At 38.0% G+C, this 23,206-nt stretch overlaps 1 protein-coding gene across 3 annotated transcripts; it reads right to left on the bottom strand.

The window, feature by feature from the left end:
- Positions 1–106: 106 nt before the first annotated feature.
- mars1 (methionyl-tRNA synthetase 1) lies at positions 107–21,317 on the bottom strand. Of its 3 annotated transcripts, XM_053683791.1 has the most exons (36): positions 21,065–21,317; positions 19,299–19,389; positions 19,142–19,220; positions 17,551–17,682; positions 16,964–17,039; positions 16,684–16,850; positions 16,460–16,569; positions 15,411–15,527; positions 14,762–14,965; positions 14,299–14,500; positions 14,015–14,089; positions 13,769–13,939; positions 13,579–13,674; positions 12,674–12,791; positions 11,900–12,113; positions 11,570–11,701; positions 10,615–10,719; positions 10,182–10,377; positions 9,940–10,011; positions 9,476–9,502; positions 8,663–8,772; positions 7,594–7,710; positions 7,104–7,307; positions 6,497–6,698; positions 6,215–6,289; positions 5,969–6,139; positions 5,779–5,874; positions 4,824–4,941; positions 4,049–4,262; positions 3,719–3,850; positions 2,931–3,035; positions 2,498–2,693; positions 2,268–2,339; positions 1,843–1,869; positions 815–877; positions 107–534 (listed from the first exon to the last, which is right to left on the bottom strand). In XM_053683791.1, the coding sequence occupies exons 1-36, from the start codon at positions 21,165–21,167 to the stop codon at positions 520–522; spliced, it is 4,404 nt and encodes a 1,467-aa protein (XP_053539766.1). In that variant the 5' UTR covers positions 21,168–21,317; the 3' UTR covers positions 107–519. The 3 variants fall into 3 exon arrangements, with proteins under 3 accessions (XP_053539766.1, XP_053539768.1, XP_053539767.1); XM_053683793.1 differs by lacking the exon at positions 9,476–9,502; XM_053683792.1 differs by lacking the exon at positions 1,843–1,869.
- Positions 21,318–23,206: the final 1,889 nt, after the last annotated feature.

The raw sequence follows: 23,206 nt of genomic DNA on the forward strand, positions 1-23,206 counted from the left end.
TATGCATGCTAAATTGCTGTATTTGTATAGTCAAATGCGTTAGAATTTCCCTTTTTGTCTTTACTTACTGTATTGTATACATTTAATAATAAACCTGAACAAAAAATGAATTTTGAACAAATGTGTTTATTTAATAAGTGAATTTGATTAGTAATGCAAGGAATGTGAACAATTCAAAGAGGAAAAAAAATAATAATAAATCGGATAATAAATGCATATTCAGACCAAGATCTATAAACCTTCTACTGGATTAAACAACAATTGCTCTACAGACAAAGTACTGCCTTACTACATTAAAGTGTTTTTATTAATTGTTGTACAGTGGTTGCATTTTGGCTGTCTTGGCTGCAGTCATGTCAAGCTGGTTACAGATATATTTTTCATTCACAATGATCCTTTTAGAAGAAAACAAAAGAAAAAAGATAATATGTATATATCCCTGCACTAGATATCTCCTTCTGGTACACCCAAAAGATGGTATCCTCACTCGTACTCACGCTTCCTCTTCTCTCTCTCTCATCACTTCTTTCCTTGCTGAGGGGAAAGAAGCATATATGAACTGTTAGAAATATAAACTAATAGAGTATCAAGACTAATAATACCACAATCGTTAAACAAGTCTAAATAATAGACTTCAGGAAAATCAACGGCACAATGTCCAACCATGCAGTTATTACTTATACAGTACATATTATGAATACAATACGTTGTAAACACTTTGTATGCATCGTACATAATTGTGAGAACACTATCAAAAAGACAAATGATCAGTAGCAGCCAGCTGTTTGGCTTTCTCAGGATCGGCTGCACTTACACTAGCAGTAGGTGCTGCGGCAGTGGGAGGCTTGGTCTCCGCTGTGCTCTTATCACTGGGACCCTGCCAGAGAAAAGAAATAACTTAACCATGCTTTTATTGAGGTATGAAAATGTAATTTAAAAACTAACATTTTTTTTTAATACTTTAAAACGATTGGCAATATAGCACTATGTTAAAAGTTCCCTTACTAACGGTATTAGTGGACATCGACACAACATTTCAGCGTTAATACGCCGCAAGCAAAGCTAATGCAATCAGACTTGCAGTAAATGGGATTAAATATACAACCATATAAATTAAATTGCCGGTGTTAATAAATGCTGAAAATTAACTGAAGTCAGGCCTCTCTGCGTCACTAATCCCGACATAAATTCTGCAAATTAATCACCAATTCATTTTGACATTCGTTTATATTGCTCGGTGTGGACTTAATTTTAAATCACGCATAGAGGAAATATTTATTAATGCAGGTGTTTATTATTTAATTAACATTTAAACAATCAATTGTGCAATATACTTTAATATTAATTATATCGTACTGGAATAGTAATTGACTCAAGGCTGAAACTGTTAACCAATTAAATAAGTACAAGGAAACACTATAATTTGACAAATCCATACAACTAGTCATTTAAAGTAATCCACAAACATGCAGACATTTTGCTCATTGGTGCGGTGAAATTCACAGTCCACCCTCTTATTCTAGTGAAAGAGGCCACACTGCACAGACGGCAGTTTGTTTTTTAAAAAATAAAATAAAAATAGTTTCTATTAACTTTTTTTTTTTTTTTTTGCTCCAGCATGCCCACAGGCAAACAATTCTGAACTGAAAAAATGAAGCCAAACGAAAAACAGACAAAAACAAAAAAGACAAATAAACAAAACACTAAACTAAAACATCAGAGTGATGGGCAGTAGTGAGCTTTGATCTGATCTGAGGATGCTAGATCAGATCAAACTTAAGGCATCAGTGGAGGTGGCAGTGCAAGGGCACAAAAGCATGCAATGCTTTCACTCAGATCTACCTTTCCCGTAGGGCTCTCCTCCTCCGGCTGAAAAGAAGGTTCAAGTAAGAAAACACAGGACAAAGACTACATTAGCTCTGACTGGAACGGGGCCACTCGAGGTCTAGCCCTGAATTTTTCAAAACGGAGGATAAGTAAAAGTAAATATGTGTTTCGATGTATTGTAATCTGGATTGAAGGCTTTCTTGATAGTGCAGCAATTCCTGAATGGGGCTTAAAATATCGTCCGCATCTCGCATTTCGAAAAATGTTGCAACAGGTGTGATTGGAGCTTGTTATTTCACTCTTGAATGATGTAATATCCCGACACCTCAACCAAGTTATGAACCGGTCACTGTGTCATGCTTCATCAAACCAGACTGTTAATTATGTCTGACCTCAAAAGAATAATAATAAAAAAAAAAAAAATTAATTTATCAACAAACCTGTTGTCCTCCAAATTTCTTCCTCAGGATCTCAATTTGCTCAGGCTCCAGCTTCTGGAACAGAGGGCTGACCTGACAGCGGAAAAATAAAATGGAATAAAGAATCAAACCGAATAATAATAATAATAATAATAATAATAATAACAAACAAAATTCAGTCTGGATTTAATCAAAAAGTAACAGTTTGATACAAAGCTGCCGTAGTTACACATTTATTATGGGATAATTACCGTGCCGATTTGGTGGCCGGTTGGGAGGCTGCGGAGGAAACATCCCTCAGCACCCAGCATGGCAAAGGCACAATTATCTGGAGCTTTCAGCTGGGTACGGATGGTCTGACTGACTGTGGGCATGTACGGCTCCAACATGGCCGACAGGAGACACGCCACATTCACAGACAAACCAGTTACTGTGCCTGCACGTTTCCTACAGAACATACACAAACGTTACCACCTCAGAGCCGTTCTGTTGTCAAAAACAAGTTTCTTTACAGAATATACAGAATCTTTGTTTTATTAATTGGAAGTGGTGGTTAAAATGGTTTCTAAACATCCTCTGTTTTAAAAAGGTGTTTTGTATTGAATTGTATCTGAGAAGAACCCATGCATATTCACCAAGTGACTCAGACTATAGTCATATTGACACTTATTCACATTTACTTGCCTGTCCTCATCATCTCCTTTAATCTTCTTCCAGGGTTCGCTGCTCTGAATATACTGGTTGCCGTGACGAGAGATGTTGAGAATGGACTTCAGGGCATCACGAATCCTGACCCCCCCAAATTTTTTTATAAAAGCAATAAAATTAAAAATGAATGAATAAATAAAAAAATAATTTAAAAAAAGATACATCACCAGACATGCATACATTTTAATTTGTAGCTCGCAAAATCTTTTACATTTATTTTTCAGCCTTGACCTTTTGTAGTTAATGTTCTAGTAAACCACAAGATGCATAAGCCTAAAAAGATAGTGATTTTAGAAAAACTGATTTTCTGAATAAAATCATAACTAAATTACTGAACACTAGCCATATGTATGTTACAGCTATATTACACCAGTAAAATATATTTGTACAATTATATGCAATAAAAAAATATTTATTTAGTAAACAATTCTTATCATCTAAATTATAAGATTTTTTTTATTTTTACATATCTAAATAGCATATGATCACTTAAATATTACTTTAATGTGTCTTGTTCCTTAAATTGTGTTGTTAAGCAGTCAATAAAACTGTATGGAATGGAGTGTTGTGCAGAAATAAGAAGTGTCCTTGAGAGGTCTTTAGCCAAAACAATATATATTATTGTAATAGTTTTATTGTTAGTCTTTTAGACATATAAAACAGTATTTTAAAATAAACTTCATGTATAATTCATTTTAATTTGTAAAATCATGAGAGAAAAACAAAAGAAACTAAAGCCTTCATAAACTAAACACATTTCTGACCTGACTTTGTCCAGCAACTGGATGTACTGCTTGAGCTCCCAGGACACCTGAGCAATGAGACGCTTGTCTTCATCCTGCAGAACAATCTCCGGCACACAGCTATTAAAGAACTTACTCACAAACATGCCTGCCCTAAGAGACGGAGAGAAGGAAACAGCAGGTCAAAACAAATCCTGTGTATTTACTGAGCTGTGCAGAAGAGTGTGCAACGTGGCCCTCGGTAATCGTGTCTAGATGTTTATCAGTGTAGATGAGCGTGTGGCCCGTTTGTACGTTTATTTAAGCAGAACATTAGTGGAAATAAAGTGGAAATGTGTGAGGTCTATATACCTGTTGATAAAATTGCCCAGGTTATTGAGCAGCTCGGAGTTGTTCTTCAGAGCCAGGTCAGCCCAAGAGAAGGAGGAGTCTTGGCTCTCAGGTCTCACGTAGGTAAGGTAGAACCGCCAAACATCAGATGGAATGCCCGTGTCTTTAGCCATGTCTCCAAACACTCCCACACCACGGCTCTTTGAGAACTTTGTGTCCTCATAGTTCAAATATTCTACGGGTGAATAAATAAAGGAAACAAATTTAACATTTTCCAACTCAAACCTCTGAAGTAATCCAGCTTGACCTGCTGAACTCCGTTCCTCTTACTTCTAAAACCAAGCCACTGATTTAGCTCTCATCATTCCAATAAAATGTATCGTTCTTAAACGGACAGTTTTGAAGCTAAAATCTGATTGGCTGAATAATGTCTGGAACGGTTATAAAAATCACAATATATTCATTATTACTGCACCAGATAAAAGCATTTCACTTAAACCACTGTTCTACAGAAAACACTACCCCATTTAAAGTCCTCATCTTTGCTTGTTATGTTGCTCAGCAAACAAAGCTTACCGTTAACACTACATTTCACAGCAGAAGAATTGTTTATTGCGAATATCATTTATATAACCATGTTTCATGTTGTGTCTAAGAACACTCTTATTCGTGATAAATCACTGTGATGCACGATCTCTCATGGCTTATTGCTTTATTACACACCCAATTTCACCTCGTATCCATTTATTAGAACAAAATCAGCTGAACGGGTTTCAGGCAAGTTGTTGTGCATCACCTGTAGCGACGAGATGGTTGACGAGTGTGTAGTTGTCCTGTGCCCCGAGCAGAGAGCAGGGGAAAACTACACTGTGGAATGGAACATTGTCTTTTGCCATGAAGTTGTACAGCTCCACCTGCAGGACAAGTGAGAGCGACGCAATTACTTTTTGTTTATATACATTTTATTTTTAAAATAAAATGTAACATATAAATATATATATAAATATAAATATATATATATATATATATATATATATATATATATATATATATATATAATAATTTGCGATTTCAGTAACTACTTTAAAATAAAGAACTTTACATATACGGCATAAAAACACTTCATTAAATCATATTTATCTCCCTCTCTTTATCTAAACTGCCCTACTTACATGTAGACACATTCGTTTATGAACCTGAACAAGGCTAAACTTAACCAATCTTTAATGTATGAAAGTTCTACACTAGTTTTTCCACAAATTTTTCACACACAGGCAGGCACACAAAAAAACAAACTGGGTAAACATGCATTGAGTGATCCATCCCTTAATTCTGCTATTAAACAGAATAAAAAAACAGAACGGTCTCAAGTTATTCATTTAACATTCACTGATCTCCATGCTTGTATATTCTCATTGTAGAAATAGCCAGTTTCATTTAATATTTCAAATAAACAAGAAGAATTTTTAAAATATCAGCTCTAGTACACTTGTCGTGGTATAGAGTAGTATTGCCCATCACTAGAACAAAGAAACAACCGTTGTAGACCTAGCATAAATTTTACTCTTCTTCCTTCAATGTTTTGGGAAAGAGCAAAATGTACTTTTATATATCTGAAATATGTTTTCCTGTGTCTGTTGGTTGTTCTCAGCTACTAGACAGGGGTGTTATGTGATGAACACATAGGGAACAGGAAACCATGTGGGATTTGGGATGGATATAAGGGTGCTTGAGGGGTTGAGATTTGTCACCTGTTGCGGGTTCTTCCACCATTTCTCCCATTCACTGGTGTAGTTGGCAGTTATGGAGAGGTAGCCAATGGGGGCGTCGAACCAGACATAAAAGACCTTTATAGAAAGAAGGACACCGGCAGGTGAGTCAGGGGTCTGGAGACCACAAAATAAAATCCAACCATTTGTGACCCTGTAAAGCGCTTTTTACCTTCTCACTATAATCTGGGAGTGGTACAGGTGTCCCCCACTTCAGATCTCGTGTGATGCAGCGTGGCTTCAGACCATCTCTTATCCATGAGCGGGTGATTTGCCTAGCGTTAGCTGTCCAGTCGCCAGTATTTAAAGACTGCTCCAGCCACTTCTCCAACTCACCTTCCAGCTAATAAATGCACAGTCAGTGTCTGTCAAGAATACATACACATGTTTATTTTAAAACTAAGTACATAGTGGTTACCTTGGGCAGGTCGAGGAACAAGTGCTTAGAGCTGCGAATCACAGGAGTCTCTCCACACAACTTACACTGAGGATTCTTTGGGGAGGTCACAAAAAAAAAGTTACGGTTATAATCCAAGTTTGAAATGAGAACAAGCAGTTTCATCTTCATACAAAGTACATGCGAACTGGAACGCAGCTGTAACTTACTGATGCATTCAGTAACATACACTTTAAAAGGAGTCTAACTAAGATTACCATTCGTTATCTAGAGGTGCTAATGAAACAGGTTGTATAATTGTACCTTGAGCTCTACAGCGTTAATGAGTCGGCTGCACTTATCACACTGGTCTCCTCTGGCTTCAGGATATGCGCAGTGAGGACACCCACCCTCCACAAAGCGGTCAGCTAGGAAGCGCTGGCACTTCTCACAGCGCAGCTGCTCCACCGTGTCCTCGTTCAGAAATCCACGCTCGAGTAAACGAAAGAAAATATTCTGCGAAATTCTGAGAGGAAGAGCAAGAGAGAGTAACTATGTATAAGCAAAAAGTGAGCTCAAGATTTAAAATTAACCTCTTAATAGTACTTCATAGGAATTTGATAACACACTGTTTTTCTTATTTGCTTTTAGTCTCAATTAAGGTTTAACCTAGTCAACTTTTAATTAGAGCTTCAATACCGGACAATAACTATTAATCTGGGACAGAGACAGCCAACATACTGTGCTTCTGAATCAAGTGAAGCCTGTTACTGAATCTTTTAAACTTCTGCTCATGTAACATTACAGGTCAGGAGAACTGTGTAATCATGTCGTGTCGCTCCGAATACCCCCCATAAATACACTCTTAATTCAACATGTTCACCATTTCTAAAACCCTTCCTTATCTCACACACGCATTTCATCGTCTTACTCTGTCTGTTGTGGAGTGGTGGTGCGGCCAAAAAAGTCAAAGTCGATCTGGAACCACTTGTAGATGGCGTCGTGGACAACAAAGTATTTGTCGCATATCTCCTGCGGAGTTAGACCCTCCTCGAGAGCCTTGTTCTCGGTTGCGGTGCCATACTCGTCTGTCCCGCACAGATACAGCAAATTCCAGCCACGCAAACGGCCGTATCTGCAGTGAGAGACAGGATGTGAGACACGATAGTTCAATAAACGATTAAACACAACTGAAAACACGTTGATAAAAACACAGATTTTTAGTTGCATGTGTACAACTAATCACTTCTAAATGGGAGATGGAGGACTAGCTTTACTCTTGCATGTGATTCAAACAAAGCCTTAATAAAAGAATTTAAGCTAGAAAACATCTGCCTAGTATGTTTTCCATTAGTAAATTAAGAAAATTAAGCATGTAATATAAATTTAGGAGAAGGAGGAAGAGCAGAGGGATGTGTTACCTGGAGAATACATCAGCACTGAGCACGCAACCGATGATGTTTCCAAGGTGAGGCACGTTGTTGACATACGGCAGTGCACTGGTGACCAGCACATTACGCTTCCCTTCCTTAGGCAAGCTGAGTAAAAATCACATACAACACCACATTATAAACATCCCATCGACACGTTACAGCAACATTCAGGAGACCAGATTTGCAGGAATACACAAGCTCTGCATGAACGTTGGGCTTTTCTGCATGCTGCCTTTAGGTTCCATTTTTCAGCGGCACAATATCTCCTTTGATTGTTATGCTTGTGATGCACAGCTTTACCTCCCACTAAAACCTGGCAATGAAATGAACATTCCTTGCTTGGCTGTCTAGAGGATATAAAATGTCGGATGGCTAACATCCCCAACATAACAATGTTGGAACTGAACTCGTACTCTTTGGTTCTGATGATTCTATTTGTCCATTTAGAGAGCTGCATAGGCTCACTCTCTGTTCAAGTCTAGTCTAAAAAGGGTCAACTCTTTACTCTGGCTTTCGAATTAGGCTGACTGGAGGGTCCTTTTTATTCTTTGTTTCCTTTCCTTCAGTCCTTTGAACTACCACCTTTTATTCTTCAACCTTCTCATTACTTCCATTTTATTACATCGCTTAATTATTTCTCTTTTTTATTATTATTTTTTTTTATCTTAACTGAATTGGTTTGCCTTTGAGCAGTTTCCTAATATTCTTAGATCTTCAAGATAAAATTTCCAGCTGAAAAATTCTCAATATACCTTCATTTTAAGGTACTGCTGTACTGCACTTTGGTCAATGAAAGTGGTTTTTAAAATGCGAGTTTTAAAATCAAAGTTGATGACTTGAAGGTGATTTATATTCGACAGCAATCTTAAAAAAATAAATAAATAAATAAATAAATGTGCTTGGACTGTTATGATTAAAATAGTTGCATGACCTTACAAAAGCCACTTAAAGTCTGCTGCTACGTTCAAAGCTGCGAACTCGTGAGATGATATTACTCAATAGTGGGAATGTAATCTTCCACTCTGTGTGTGCATGTTGGAGAGGATTATAACCTTACATAGGGTGTTTCCTTTCTATAATATCATGACACTCTGCCAATCCTTTACTCCAAGCCTGAGCAGCTACCTCAATCTCCTTCGGTGTGATCACATGCTCAGTGTCTTCAGTCTAAAAAAAAAAACAAAACAAAAAAAAATACAAAAAAAACATCATGCTCAGAGTAAGAGTCGAGTCATATTTAAGATAGTGTAGATGCGCGTGTGCGTGCGTGTGTGTGCGGGGAGCCGGTTGCTTTTGAACATTTAAACAAACATCAGTAATGCATATTCTTAATGCATTTTATTTAGTATAATTCTAGTGTACTGAATTAATTAATCGAATTGTACTTCAATATTAAATAAAACTGAAATTCATGTTAATGTTGGACAATATAAATACAAATAAACGTTAGTGTAAAACAATCACAAATCCAAACAATTAGTAATGTAAATAAATAAATAAACAAACAAATAAAATCCACAAACATACAGACATTTTTAAAAACATTAGTGCTCATTGGTGCAGTGAAATTACCAGTCTACCCTCTTATTCTAGTGAAAAAGATTAAGAGCACAGACAGCAGTTTGCTTAAAAATAAATAAGTCTTTTCCAGCATTCCCACAGGAAAACAATTCTGAACTGAACTCCCGTTTTGTATACATCTCTTATAGACACACACACAAAAAAAACCCACTAAACTAAAACATCAGAGTGATGGGCAGTAGTGAGCTTTGATCTGATCTGAGGATGCTAGATCAGATCAAACTTAAGGCATCAGTGGAGGTGGCAGTGCAAGGGCACAAAAGCATGCAATGCTTTCACTCAGATCTACCTTTCCCGTAGGGCTCTCCTCCTCCGGCTGAAAAGAAGGTTCAAGTAAGAAAACACAGGACAAAGACTACATTAGCTCTGACTGGAACGTGGCCGCTCGAGGTCTAGCCCTGAATTTTTCAAAACGGAGGATAAGTAAAAGTAAATATTATGTGTTTCGGCTGTATTGTAATCTGGATTGAAGGTTCATCCAACTTATAAACTGGTCACTGTGTCATGCTTCATCAAACCGTTAATGTTTGACCTCAAAAAAATAAATAAATAAATAAAAAAAAAAATATAATAATAATAATAATAATAATAATAAATAATAATAATAATTATTATTATTATTATTAGTAATAATAATAATAATAATAATAATAATAATAATAATAATAATCATCATCATAAAATAAATAAATAAAAATATCAAAATGATTTGTTTTTGATTTTAAACCAAATCGGTGGCACGTGTTTACAAACCTGTTGTCCTCCAAATTTCTTCCTCAGGATCTCAATTTGCTCAGGCTCCAGCTTCTGGAACAGAGGGCTGACCTGACAGCGGAAAAATAAAATGGAATAAAGAATCAAACTGAATAATAATAATAATAATAATAATAATAATAATAATAATAATAAGCAACAAAATTCAGTCTGGATTTAATCAAAAAGTAACAGTTTGATACAAAGCTGCCGTAGTTACACATTTATTATGGAATAATTACCGTGCCGATTTGGTGGCCGGTTGGGAGGCTGCGGAGGAAACATCCCTCAGCACCCAGCATGGCAAAGGCACAATTATCTGGAGCTTTCAGCTGGGTACGGATGGTCTGACTGACTGTGGGCATGTACGGCTCCAACATGGCCGACAGGAGACACGCCACATTCACAGACAAACCAGTTACTGTGCCTGCACGTTTCCTACAGAACATACACAAACGTTACCACCTCAGAGCCGTTCTGTTGTCAAAAACAAGTTTCTTTACAGAATATACAGAATCTTTGTTTTATTAATTGGAAGTGGTGGTTAAAATGGTTTCTAAACATCCTCTGTTTTAAAAAGGTGTTTTGTATTGAATTGTATCTGAGAAGAACCCATGCATATTCACCAAGTGACTCAGACTATAGTCATATTGACACTTATTCACATTTACTTGCCTGTCCTCATCTCCTCCTTTAATCTTCTTCCAGGGTTCGCTGCTCTGAATATACTGGTTGCCGTGACGAGAGATGTTGAGAATGCACTTCAGGGCATCGCGAATCCTGACCCAAAAAAACAAAAAAATCTTTTTTTTTTTTCTTTTTTAAACACATGCATTCCTGAAGTTTCTCAATTGTACTTTTCTCTAAACAAAAAGATGCAAGTCTCAAAACTACTGTACTTTTAGGAGTGGAAAAGAAAAGGAAAAAAACAACAAAAAAAAAACAAACAGATTTTCTGAACCAGAAAGCTTACAACAGCAATAATTAAAATCTAAATAATGCATTTGCATCTGTATCACACAAAACAATAAGAATAAATAAATAAAAACTGCCAAAAGGCATGTCCATGGAAATCATACTATAATGATAAAAATATCATACTATAGTATACTATAATGAAAGACATTTTATAATCTTAATTATAGTCATTAAATACTCTAAAGATGAACCAAAAGGTTTTCAAATTACATTTGCATTCATTAAACCTGAAGTTATCAAAGCTTTGTGCTTCATTAAATACTGAGCTAGACTAACCAACACTTGTACAGATAAAGTATTAATCATGGTTCAATAACAAGGTCCAAAATAATGTGATTCTAGGTGCGGTTTTGGTTTGTCCAATTGTTAGTTTCACAGCAATGAGCAGGTAATTTGTGTCTTGTTCCTTAAATTGTGTTGTTAAGCAGTCAATAAAACTGTATGGAATGGAGTGTTGTGCAGAAATGAGAATTGTCCTAGAGCTGTGTTTAACCAGAACAATATATTATTGTAATAAATTTAATGATAGTCTTTTAGAAAAGTATAAAACAGTATTTTAAAATAAACTTCATGCAAATTAAAATGAAATACACAAATCATGAGAGAAAAACAAAAGAAACTAAAGCCTTCATAAACTAAACACATTTCTGACCTGACTTTGTCCAGCAACTGGATGTACTGCTTGAGCTCCCAGGACACCTGAGCAATGAGACGCTTGTCTTCATCCTGCAGAACAATCTCCGGCACACAGCTATTAAAGAACTTACTCACAAACATGCCTGCCCTAAGAGACGGAGAGAAGGAAACTGCAGGTCAAAACAAATCCTGTGTATTTACTGAGCTGTGCAGAAGAGTGTGCAACGTGGCCCTCGGTAATCGTGTCTAGATGTTTATCAGTGTAGACGAGCGTGTGGCCCGTTTGTACGTTTATTTAAGCAGAACATTAGTGGAAATAAAGTGGAAATGTGTGAGGTCTATATACCTGTTGATAAAATTGCCCAGGTTATTGAGCAGCTCGGAGTTGTTCTTCAGAGCCAGGTCAGCCCAAGAGAAGGAGGAGTCTTGGCTCTCAGGTCTCACGTAGGTAAGGTAGAACCGCCAAACATCAGATGGAATGCCCGTGTCTTTAGCCATGTCTCCAAACACTCCCACACCACGGCTCTTTGAGAACTTTGTGTCCTCATAGTTCAAATATTCTACGGGTGAATAAATAAAGGAAACGAATTTAACATTTTCCAACTCAAACCTCTGAAGTAATCCAGCTTGACCTGCTGAACTCCGTTCCTCTTACTTCTAAAACCAAGCCACTGATTTAGCTCTCATCATTCCAATAAAATGTATCGTTCTTAAACGGACAGTTTTGAAGCTAAAATCTGATTGGCTGAATAATGTCTGGAACGGTTATAAAAATCACAATATATTCATTATTACCGCACCAGATAAAAGCATTTCACTTAAACCACTGTTCTACAGAAAACACTACCCATTTAAAGTCCTCATCTTTGCTTGTTATGTTGCTCAGCAAACAAAGCTTACCGTTAACACTACATTTCACAGCAGAAGAATTGTTTATTGCGAATATCATTTATATAACCATGTTTCATGTTGTGTCTAAGAACACTCTTATTCGTGATAAATCACTGTGATGCACGATCTCTCATGGCTTATTCCTTTATTACACACCCAATTTCACCTCGTATCCATTTATTAGAACAAAATCAGCTGAACGGGTTTCAGGCAAGTTGTTGTGCATCACCTGTAGCGACGAGATGGTTGACGAGTGTGTAGTTGTCCTGTGCCCCGAGCAGAGAGCAGGGGAAAACTACACTGTGGAATGGAACATTGTCTTTTGCCATGAAGTTGTACAGCTCCACCTGCAGGACAAGTGAGAGACACACTAAATGAAATTGAAACCAACTGGTTTTCCATGCACACCAATAATCTGATCATTATCTGACTGCAGTACCGGTCAGATTATATAGGTCTGCTGTTTACATATCCTTAATCAAATTAAAGCCATTATTATAGCCATTTTTTAAAATTCAATAAAGACATCTGGATTGTGTCTGTATATAGTTAATTGCATCTGTTTTGCATCTGCACATGTATATAACTGGAAAGTGTGGGGGGGGGGGGGGGGGGTTGGTAAAAAAGAAAAAAAAAAAAAAAAAAAAGAAAAAAAAAGAAAATTGCTTAAAAAAAATAATAATGGAGGATTTTTTTATAAGGAATTTGTGTTTTTTTGTTGTTTATTACACAACAAACCATCTGTATAAAACCAAAAACCAAATTGATAGATATTCATTTGAACAAGCTGTTAAGCGACTCAGAGATTAATGATCATGTGCCATTCCAATAAATAAAGTTCCCTTTTTAACCTTAAAGGCTAATCCAATAATGGTTTTTCATATATAAATGACTATTTCACACCTTAAGGCACGTACACAGAAACGAACAACTGAGTGAACATGTATCAAGTGATCTACGCCTTATTTCTGCAATCAAAACAGGACCAAATGAGAGAACGGTCTCAAATCATTTATTTCATTATAATTCTTCATCTCCATGCTAGCATATTCTCATTGCAGAAATAATCATTTCCCATTCCCATGTGGGATTTGGGATGGATATAAGGGTGCTTGAGGGGTTGAGATTTGTCACCTGTTGCGGGTTCTTCCACCATTTCTCCCATTCACTGGTGTAGTTGGCAGTTATGGAGAGGTAGCCAATGGGGGCGTCGAACCAGACATAAAAGACCTTTATAGAAAGAAGGACACCGGCAGGTGAGTCAGGGGTCTGGAGACCACAAAATAAAATCCAACCATTTGTGACCCTGTAAAGCACTTTTTACCTTCTCACTATAATCTGGGAGTGGTACAGGTGTCCCCCACTTCAGATCTCGTGTGATGCAGCGTGGCTTCAGACCATCTCTTATCCATGAGCGGGTGATTTGCCTAGCGTTAGCTGTCCAGTCGCCAGTATTTAAAGACTGCTCCAGCCACTTCTCCAACTCACCTTCCAGCTAATAAATGCACAGTCAGTGTCTGTCAAGAATACATACACATGTTTATTTTAAAACTAAATACATAGTGGTTACCTTGGGCAGGTCGAGGAACAAGTGCTTAGAGCTGCGAATCACAGGAGTCTCTCCACACACCTTACACTGAGGATTCTTTGGGGAGGTCACAAAAAAAAAAACGTTACGGTTATAATCCAAGTTTGAAATGAGAACAAGCAGTTTCATCTTCATACAAAGTACATGCGAACTGGAACGCAGCTGTAACTTACTGATGCATTCAGTAACATACACTTTAAAGGAGTCTAACTAAGATTACCATTCGTTATCTAGAGGTGCTAATGAAACAGGTTGTATAATTGTACCTTGAGCTCTACAGCGTTAATGAGTCGGCTGCACTTATCACACTGGTCTCCTCTGGCCTCAGGATATGCGCAGTGAGGACACCCACCCTCCACAAAGCGGTCAGCTAGGAAGCGCTGGCACTTCTCACAGCGCAGCTGCTCCACCGTGTCCTCGTTCAGAAATCCACGCTCGAGTAAACGAAAGAAAATATTCTGCGAAATTCTGAGAGGAAGAGCAAGAGAAAGAGCAATATACTTTTTGTATAAGCAAAAAGTGAGCTCAAGTTTTAAAATTAATCTCTTAATAGCATTTCTCTTAATCTCTTAAGGAATTTGGTAACTCACTGTTTTTTTTGTTTTTTTAACATCACAGGTCAGGAGAACTGTAACGCCGCTCCGAATACCCCCCAGAACACTCTTAATTCAGGTTGTTCACCACTTCTAAAACCCTTCCTTATCTCACACACGCATTTCATCGTCTTACTCTGTCTGTTGTGGAGTGGTGGTGCGGCCAAAAAAGTCAAAGTCGATCTGGAACCACTTGTAGATGGCGTCGTGGACAACAAAGTATTTGTCGCATATCTCCTGCGGAGTTAGACCCTCCTCGAGAGCCTTGTTCTCGGTTGCAGTGCCATACTCGTCTGTCCCGCACAGATACAGCAAGTTCCAGCCACGCAAACGGCCGTATCTGCAGTGAGAGACAGGATGTGACACACACACACACACACACAGAGACAGAGACAGAGAGAGAGAGAGAGATCAGCGGGTTGTCCACTAATCTTAGAGTTGGTGGTTCGATTCCCGACCCACATGCCGAAGTGTCCTCGGATAAGACACTAAACACCGAGTTGCTCCAAATGGCAAGTCAGTGCCTTGCATGGCAGCTCTGCAACCATTGCTGTGAGTGTGTGTGTGTGTGTGTGTGTAAATACATGATTGAGACAGTGTAAAGCACTTTGGAACCACCAAGGTTAAAAAAAAATATATAAGTGCAGACCATTCACTATGAAGGTGGCTACACAAGGCTGTTTTAATGCGAGCAAATTCTGCTGCTTATTATGTTTCTCCATTAGTTGAAATTAAGCATGCAATATAAATTTAGGAGAAGGAGGAAGAGCAGAGGGATGTGTTACCTGGAGAATACATCAGCACTGAGCACGCAACCGATGATGTTTCCAAGGTGAGGCACGTTGTTGACATACGGCAGTGCACTGGTGACCAGCACATTACGCTTCCCTTCCTTAGGCAAGCTGAGTAAAAATCACATACAACACCACATTATAAACATCCCATCGACACGTTACAGCAACATTCAGGAGACCAGAGTTGCAGAAATGCATGAGTTGCACACCGGCAGCGATCTAAAACACATGTTTGGATTATTAAAATTTGACTAAACGATTACAGGACATTATAGAAGCCATCCATGCAAAAGTCTAAATACGTTTAATAAAAGACAAACCCATCCAAGATTTCTCCTTTTATTTATTATATAATAACCAAGTAAGATTATTAAATCTTCATCACTTCTTTCTAGAAATAAAAGCAGCAAAATGATCTGCCAGTAGAATGGTGTAATTTAATGCTTGAAATTAGTACAAATATAAGAAACCTGCTTAATAATATTGTACTGGTTTTATAATAATCAGATAATGAGAAATAGCAAATTAATTTGCCTTTATTAGATACATTTGCCTGTATTCTAAGTTCTAAGTTGTTGTTGCTGCTTTCATTGCACAAATAATAATATAAAACTGAAGGTTGTTCACCAAGTTGGCCAGCTACAGTCAACTCCAGAAATATTGACCGCATTGGTTAAAAAAAACGCAACAACCCAGAAATCATATGTTTCTGATCAATTAGCCTATACACACTGAAAATATGAAAGAAATCGAAAGTTTAATTAAAAAGTGAATTTATAATAATAATAATAATAATAATAATAATAATAATAATAAGCCAGTAATCGTGGAGCTGACTGAAGGTAAAGTTCTTGGGCTTCAATCTGCCAAGACACAGTATGTCATATTGGTTTAAAAACAGAAAGACGTCAAAATTTGCGAAGAAACTCATCTTTCAACCCAGTAAACATGTTTTCAGGTGATTCTGCCCCTCAATCACACATTACTCAAGAATGTAATCTTCCACTCTATGTGTGTATGTTAGAGGATTACAAGCTTACATAGGGTGTTGCCGTTCCATGATATCATGACACTCTGCCAGTCCTTTACTCCAAGCCTGAGCAGCTACCTCAATCTCCTCCTCAGTAATCACATGCTCAGCATCATCAGTCTAAAAGACAACATGCTCACAGTCAGGGTCCCATTCTCTTCCCCCACCTCCTCCCCTTTTATTAATTTCACTTTTCCCTCTTTTTTTTGCACCCAATGAAAGAAGATAGTATACCTCATTGGGCAGGTTCTCTCTTCGCTGTGAGTGTGGAGCTGGTTGCTTCTGAAGGAAATTCTTCAGAGCGTTAAGATCTTTGCCTGGCAGAATTTTCTGCACTGCTTTGGTGCATGCTGGGAGCTGACCTACACGGTCAAACCAACCTCGAACAGAACGCAGCTCACCTGAAACCAGAGAAAAATAGCCATCAAAAAAGATAAATACTTTAGTATATAACACACACACACACACACACACACACACACACACATTAATAGTTAAGAGCTGCTTTTCTCACCAGCTTCCAAAGCCGGGTTAGACAGAACGGGGTACAGTGCAGCCCACAAGACGATGTCTGCCACTTCGACTGTGTCCTGAAACAGACAAGTACGCCTGGTGAAATAGCTTGCATTTGGTAGAATAGAGAGGTCAGTATTACTTTTGACAGTACCTTACTGTCCAAAGTAAGGAGGAAAAAAAAGGAGGCAAAAAATTATTAAACACAATAGTGGCACAAATTAAAAGACAGAATATCAATTATGCATTTGAAATGTGTACCGTGCTCTCTCACTTGCACTCTAGGACTACTTGATTTTTAGTAGATGCTTTAAATATGCGTGCACACACACATGCTTATATAATGTACATATATAAGTTTTTGTAAACCTTGCGAGTGTTTTGTTTCACAGTGACAGCAGAACTAAGTTTGGTCAGCAGTAACCGGAGCACAGAAGTGTCTGGCTGATGAATGTTAATACATTTGCATAGATGCATGCGTCCTTAAACAAAACAATGTTATGTAGACTACAAGGTCAGTGCTGGATCTGTCCAAAATGATCCTAAATGATGCACCCAGCTCTGCTAGGTTAATGTTTAAATACTTACAGCAGTTAGGAACTGAGTGGATTTTCCACTCAGATACTGCTCCAGCCAGCTCAGAGGTTTTTTCAGCAGTGTGCCAGCCTCGCTGCTCTTCCCCTGAATCACTGCCACATGGAGGGCCTGAAGCAGCACAGGCTACACACACACCATACAACAAACGTCAATACCACAATTCTATAATGATTTAAACATTTTAGGTTGTCAAAAGGTACGTTTTTGCACAACGTGCAATATTTTAATACCAAGTCTACTTAGCCAAGTTAAAAATCAACTGATATTTAGCACTTTACAGTCAAAGCATCCTGGCAAGTACTATTCATTTGTATAATGATAAGAGGATGAATTATGTTACATCTATGGCAACACTATTTATTGTAATAATATCACAATGTACTTTTTTGTGTAAATTGTGAGGCACTCCCAGTACCTCAAGAACAAATGAGCAACTTTTCTGATTCATTTAAAAAAAAAGATTCGGTGCACAGTCAGTGGTGTCACACATTATAAAAGTGAAACTGCATAGCAACAAGCAGCTGACTAGATTTCAGCCTGGAGTGCTGTTATCTTAGTCTGCTTTCACACTAGGCATTTTTCAGCTCAACTCACAGCTCATGTGTTGCGTATAATGTAAGGGAAGTGAGCGCAATATAGGAAAGCTGCAGTTCTCAAAAAGCACAGTCAATGTTTTTTTTGTTTTTTTTCTTTTTTGGTCACAGAAGACCGCCTCCAATGTTTATACATTTTTTAAAAATAAATAAATAAAGGGGACTTCAAAAAACTCTTTTAAGCAGCACAAAAACTACACCAGTGAAATATTTCTGAGGGGGTGGAGAAGGGGGGGGATGGGGGGGAATAAATTAAAAAAAATAAATAAATAAATGAATGAATGAATAAATAAATAAATAAATAAATTAAATCACCCTTGCTTATATTTACCCAAATTCTTTTTTTTTTTTGGGGGGGGGGACATCAAAAGAATATTATACACACACACACACACACACATATACACATACACACACATATATATATATATAAAAAAATAAATGTTGTGTTTACAGCCCCCCCCCCCCCACCCCCCCGCAGCATCACTTGTATCCTCCTTATTTCTATAATTTACTTTCCTGCTGCAATAAATCACTTCAGAAGACTGCAGTGGACTCTATAAATCTCTGGTATATTTCCAAAGTACAGATTCTTGGCCATTGCTCTGTATGACTCAAGGGTCATACTAGAAATGATCACGAGCTTAATGTCTTAATACCACACCCTCTTAGCTTCCCCTGTTTAATCTGGTTCCTCATTTGGTTATACATTATGCAATCTCAGTTTTCCCTACACACTACCATCTTGGGTTTACAAGAAACCAGCAGAGAGATTCCTGTAAACCTGCTTGGTGACCAATAGTGAAAGTGAAACAGTTTATCTTGTGTTATTTTTGTTCATTGACTTGCATGTAAACAACAGACAAGCTAAAGAAGGCAACCATTTATCAGGAAAATCTCTTCAAGCATTTTTTTCAATACAATAGCCAACCCTAAGATTTTAAGGTAACAGTCAATACAATCATTGCTCCATGGCAGCAGATCCAGACCTGCAATTCTGTTGCTTCCCATTCCAATAACTGCCTGCTAGTATCGGTGATCTCTTTCCCACCAACCTCGAACAGATATCTGTGGAGATTCAGACATTTAAGACCTCCACAGAAATCAACAGGGCGGAAATTAAGAGTTGTATTAGGAAATACTCACTGGCAGATGGCATTAGCACTGAAAAGTTGCTTGCCGCTGGGTAACAGTGCAGCAGGCAGGACTGGGCGACTCAGGAAGGACACCACCCGTTCTGGAAACACACACGCACATAGTAAATATATTCACTGGATATTTATCACATAGACCTGGAATAATGGTCCATTCTGTAGGTTTACAATTACTGAAGCACACCTGTACATCCTCTTCTACCTCAATCATTAAAAGAAAAGCACCAACTTAGGATCAATGGGATATGGTCCTGTACTGTATGTGGACTTGATTAAATGACCAGTCAGTGTATATCCAGCATATTAATCTCTATAATCAAGATGTGATCTTCAGCACCACTGAGCCGGTCATTTCATCACCGACTATCTGAGCCACGTCTAGGTCATAACTCTCAAAATATATCATTACATCTGTACTGCATTCTGGCGCTTCGTATCAAGCATACTCGGCCTCTCTACTAATTCTCTGTTGTACTTCTCTTTCGATAACACTGAACTGGAAAACAGGAATTGAGAAAAATACTTTTGGTTTTGTTTTTAGACACCAAACACTTAACCTTTATCCCTCATGTCTGAGATTGCTGCCAATGATTGCAGTCAGTGCTCAGCTTAACTTCGCACAGAAAGACAAAAAAATAAAATCAATAAAAAAAATGAGAGACAGAACTTTGAAACATCCGTGATAATTCCGTATGAACTTAAACAGCTTTCAGAAGCATCACACGCCATTATTCACATTTTCAGAGTGTTACAGAAATAAAAAGCGTAGATTAATTTTATGGAACAGAAACACATCAGCTAGAAAATAAGATGTCTTTTATACATTTGTGAGTGAGTGAGTGAGTGAGTGAGTGAGTGAGATGCAAATGAAAGAGAAAGTAACATGAACAAACATACTTTCTCAGTCTGGCAAATAGACAAAAGCATGAATCAGCTTCCTATTGTGGCAGAACGGCACGGCACGCCTTTTATGGCTAAGTAGTATCAAACAGCAGGTGGTAATTTATTATGATAGATAATTTACCATGTCCTTGGGCACTATCAGTACCTCAGGAAACCTGACCAACATTTTGATTCATAAACAAACTAACCCCCCCCCCCCAAAAAAGGAGCAATTTAATGTCATTGAACAGCTTCATTTAGTGCCAGTGTGGTCAGCAGTGTTAAAAGTGAAACTGCATAGCAACAAGCAGCTGACTGGATTTCAGCCAGAGCAAAAACAAAGAGAGTCATGTAAAAAGGTCTTCTATTATTATTCTTAACCCCTCCATCCGTTCAGGTCACAAGTTACATGGAATGTGAGTAAAACAAAACAGAGAACAAAAGAATGCTTAAAAGGTTTGACTTGTTAGAATTGGAGATTAAGGAGGATTCAGACTGTACAAACACACAAACACTTGCCCCATCCCCTGGGTTTCTGCACCATAGATACAGGGCAGAGCCAAATATCGTCCCTCAGGACCAGACTTACACCATACAAATATTAATTAATGTATGTATTGGTTGGTTGTTTACTCGTTTAATACAATTACACAGCTGATAATTCACTTAAACACAGCTCAGCTGTCAGAATAAACACTCTCTCATTCTCACTTTCAGATTTCTATACAAAAGTCCTGCTGCTATTATTAACAACTTATAAACCATCCGGAAACTACTCCAGCTACAAAATGTGTCTTTTGAACCTTTTCAACGTGTGCTCATTTTATTATTATTATTATTATTATTACAGAAAGTAACATTAAAGGACTTTCTCACCCTCGTGGCCGAGCAGCTGCACGTCACACTGCTGTCCGGTGTGCTCGCGCGCCGCCAGCACCTTCACACACTGCGGACTGCCTTCACTCACAAACAGCTTCATCTCAACCAGTCTCCGGTTCTCCAGCCGTCAGCAAGGACTCCACGCTTTAATAACTCGGAAGACTTCTAAAGCGAAACATAAAACGTTCAAGTCAACAGGCTTTTATAGCTTCATAAGCTGATGCAACTGGGCACCGGATAACTGCAACTCGGCAAGCTGTAGTTTTTATGGAGGCGGAGCGCTGTGACACGCTGTGCCGATTGGACTACAATACCCATAAACAACGCAATCTGTCGTAAAAAAAAAAAGCGTTGCACTTCCTGCATTTATATTATTGGGGAACTGACAAGGTTAGAGAAATTTCATTCAAGGTATTACACAAGTTTTACCCCGTTAAAGTTTTTTTTTTTTTTTTAAGGTTTAAGTCAGATATAGATACAAGTTGTTCTTTTTATGGTGTCCTTAATGAAACTGTTCTTTATATCTTCTGGGATTGTCCTCACACGCAGGAATAAAGTTGGTTTGAAGTTGGACGTTCGATATTCACAGAGATGCGGAAATTAAGGGACCGTCTCTAAAGTTACATACGACATTGTTAAGCACGATTCTAACTTAAATATCATTTGAAGGGAATGACTTAGCATTTGAAGGGAATGGTGTACAGTCATATAACCAACTGTGAAGTGTTCATCTAAGTGTCAGGTATGACACACACCTTTTAGATTTCTGATGTTTATTAGAATAAACTATTAAATCACATTTAAATTACATATGAATTTCACTGCAGAATGGGCCCATACACAAAATATGCCATTATTTAAAGATCAATAGCATGTGAAAGGAATGACATACAGTCACACAACCAACTGAACAACTGAACCAACAGACACACCAATCAGCCTACCATGCATGTCTTTGGACTGGGGGAGGAAACCAGAATACCCCGAGGAAACCCCCACAGCACAGGGAGGACATGCAAACTCCACACACACAGGGCCACAGCGGGAATCGAACCCCCAACCCTGGAGGTGTGAGGTGAACGTGCTAACCACTAAGCCCTGCAGTAAATTCACTTATCGAAATCCCTTATTTATTGTTTTTAGAAGAGAGGTCCAATAGTACATCCAAAATATTTCATCGTCTAAGAATATTAAACTTAATTTATTTCAGTAAAGTTTTCTGTTATATATATATATATATATATATATATATATATATATATATATATATATATATATATATATATATATATATATATATATATATATATATATATATACAAAAGTGAGTACATCCCTCACATTTTTGTAAATATTTAATTATATCTTTTCATGTGACAACATACTTTGTTACAGCTTGTGTAACAGTGTAAATTTGCTGTCCCCTAAAAATAACTCAGCACACAGCCATTAATGTCTAAATCGCTGGCAACAAAAGTGAGTACACCCCTAAATGAAAATGTCCAAATTGGGCCTAATTAGCCATTTTCCCTCCCCGGTGTCATGTGACTTGTTAGGGTTACAAGTTCTCAGGTGTGAAAGGAGAGCAGGTGTGTTAAATTTGGTGTCCTCGCTCTCACACCCCCTGGTTACTGGAAGTTCAACATGGCACCTCGTAGCAAAGAACTCTCTGAGGAGCTGAAAAAAAAAAAAATTGTTGCTCTACATAAAGATGGCCTAGGCTATAAGAAGATTGCCAAGACCCTGACAGTGAGCTGCAGCATGGTGGCCAAGACCATACAGCGGTTGAACAGGACAGGTTCCACTCAGAACAGGCCTCGCCATGGTCGAACAAAGAAGTTGAGTGCACGTGCTCAGCGTCATATCCAGAGGTTGTCTTTGGGAAATAGACGTATGAGTGCTGCCAGCATTGCTGCAGAGGTTGAAGGGGTGGTGGGTCAGCCTGTCAGTGCTCAGACCATACGCCGCACACTGCATCAGATTGGTCTGCATGGCTGTCATCCCAGAAGGAAGCCTATTCGAAAGATGATGCACAAGAAAGAAAGCCCGCAAACAGTTTGCTGAAGACAAGCAGACTAAGGACATGGATTACTGGAACCATGTCCTGTTGTCTGATGAGACCAAGATAAACTTATTTGG

Source organism: Ictalurus punctatus, chromosome 11 (genome assembly GCF_001660625.3).
Source record: "Ictalurus punctatus breed USDA103 chromosome 11, Coco_2.0, whole genome shotgun sequence".
NCBI classification, from domain to species: Eukaryota; Metazoa; Chordata; class Actinopteri; order Siluriformes; family Ictaluridae; genus Ictalurus; species Ictalurus punctatus.

Excerpts from the sequence above, each read along its gene's own strand:
- mars1 (XM_053683791.1), bottom strand. The coding sequence starts at position 21,167 with ATGAAGCTGTTTGTGAGTGAAGGCAGTCCGCAGTGTGTGAAGGTGCTG. Across the intron at positions 19,390-21,064 it reads GCAGCTGCTCGGCCACGAGG|AACGGGTGGTGTCCTTCCTG; the intron begins GTGAGAAAGTCC and ends GTGTGTTTCCAG. Across the intron at positions 13,675-13,768 it reads TCCCAGATTATAGTGAGAAG|GTCTTTTATGTCTGGTTCGA; the intron begins GTAAAAAGTGCT and ends CTTTCTATAAAG.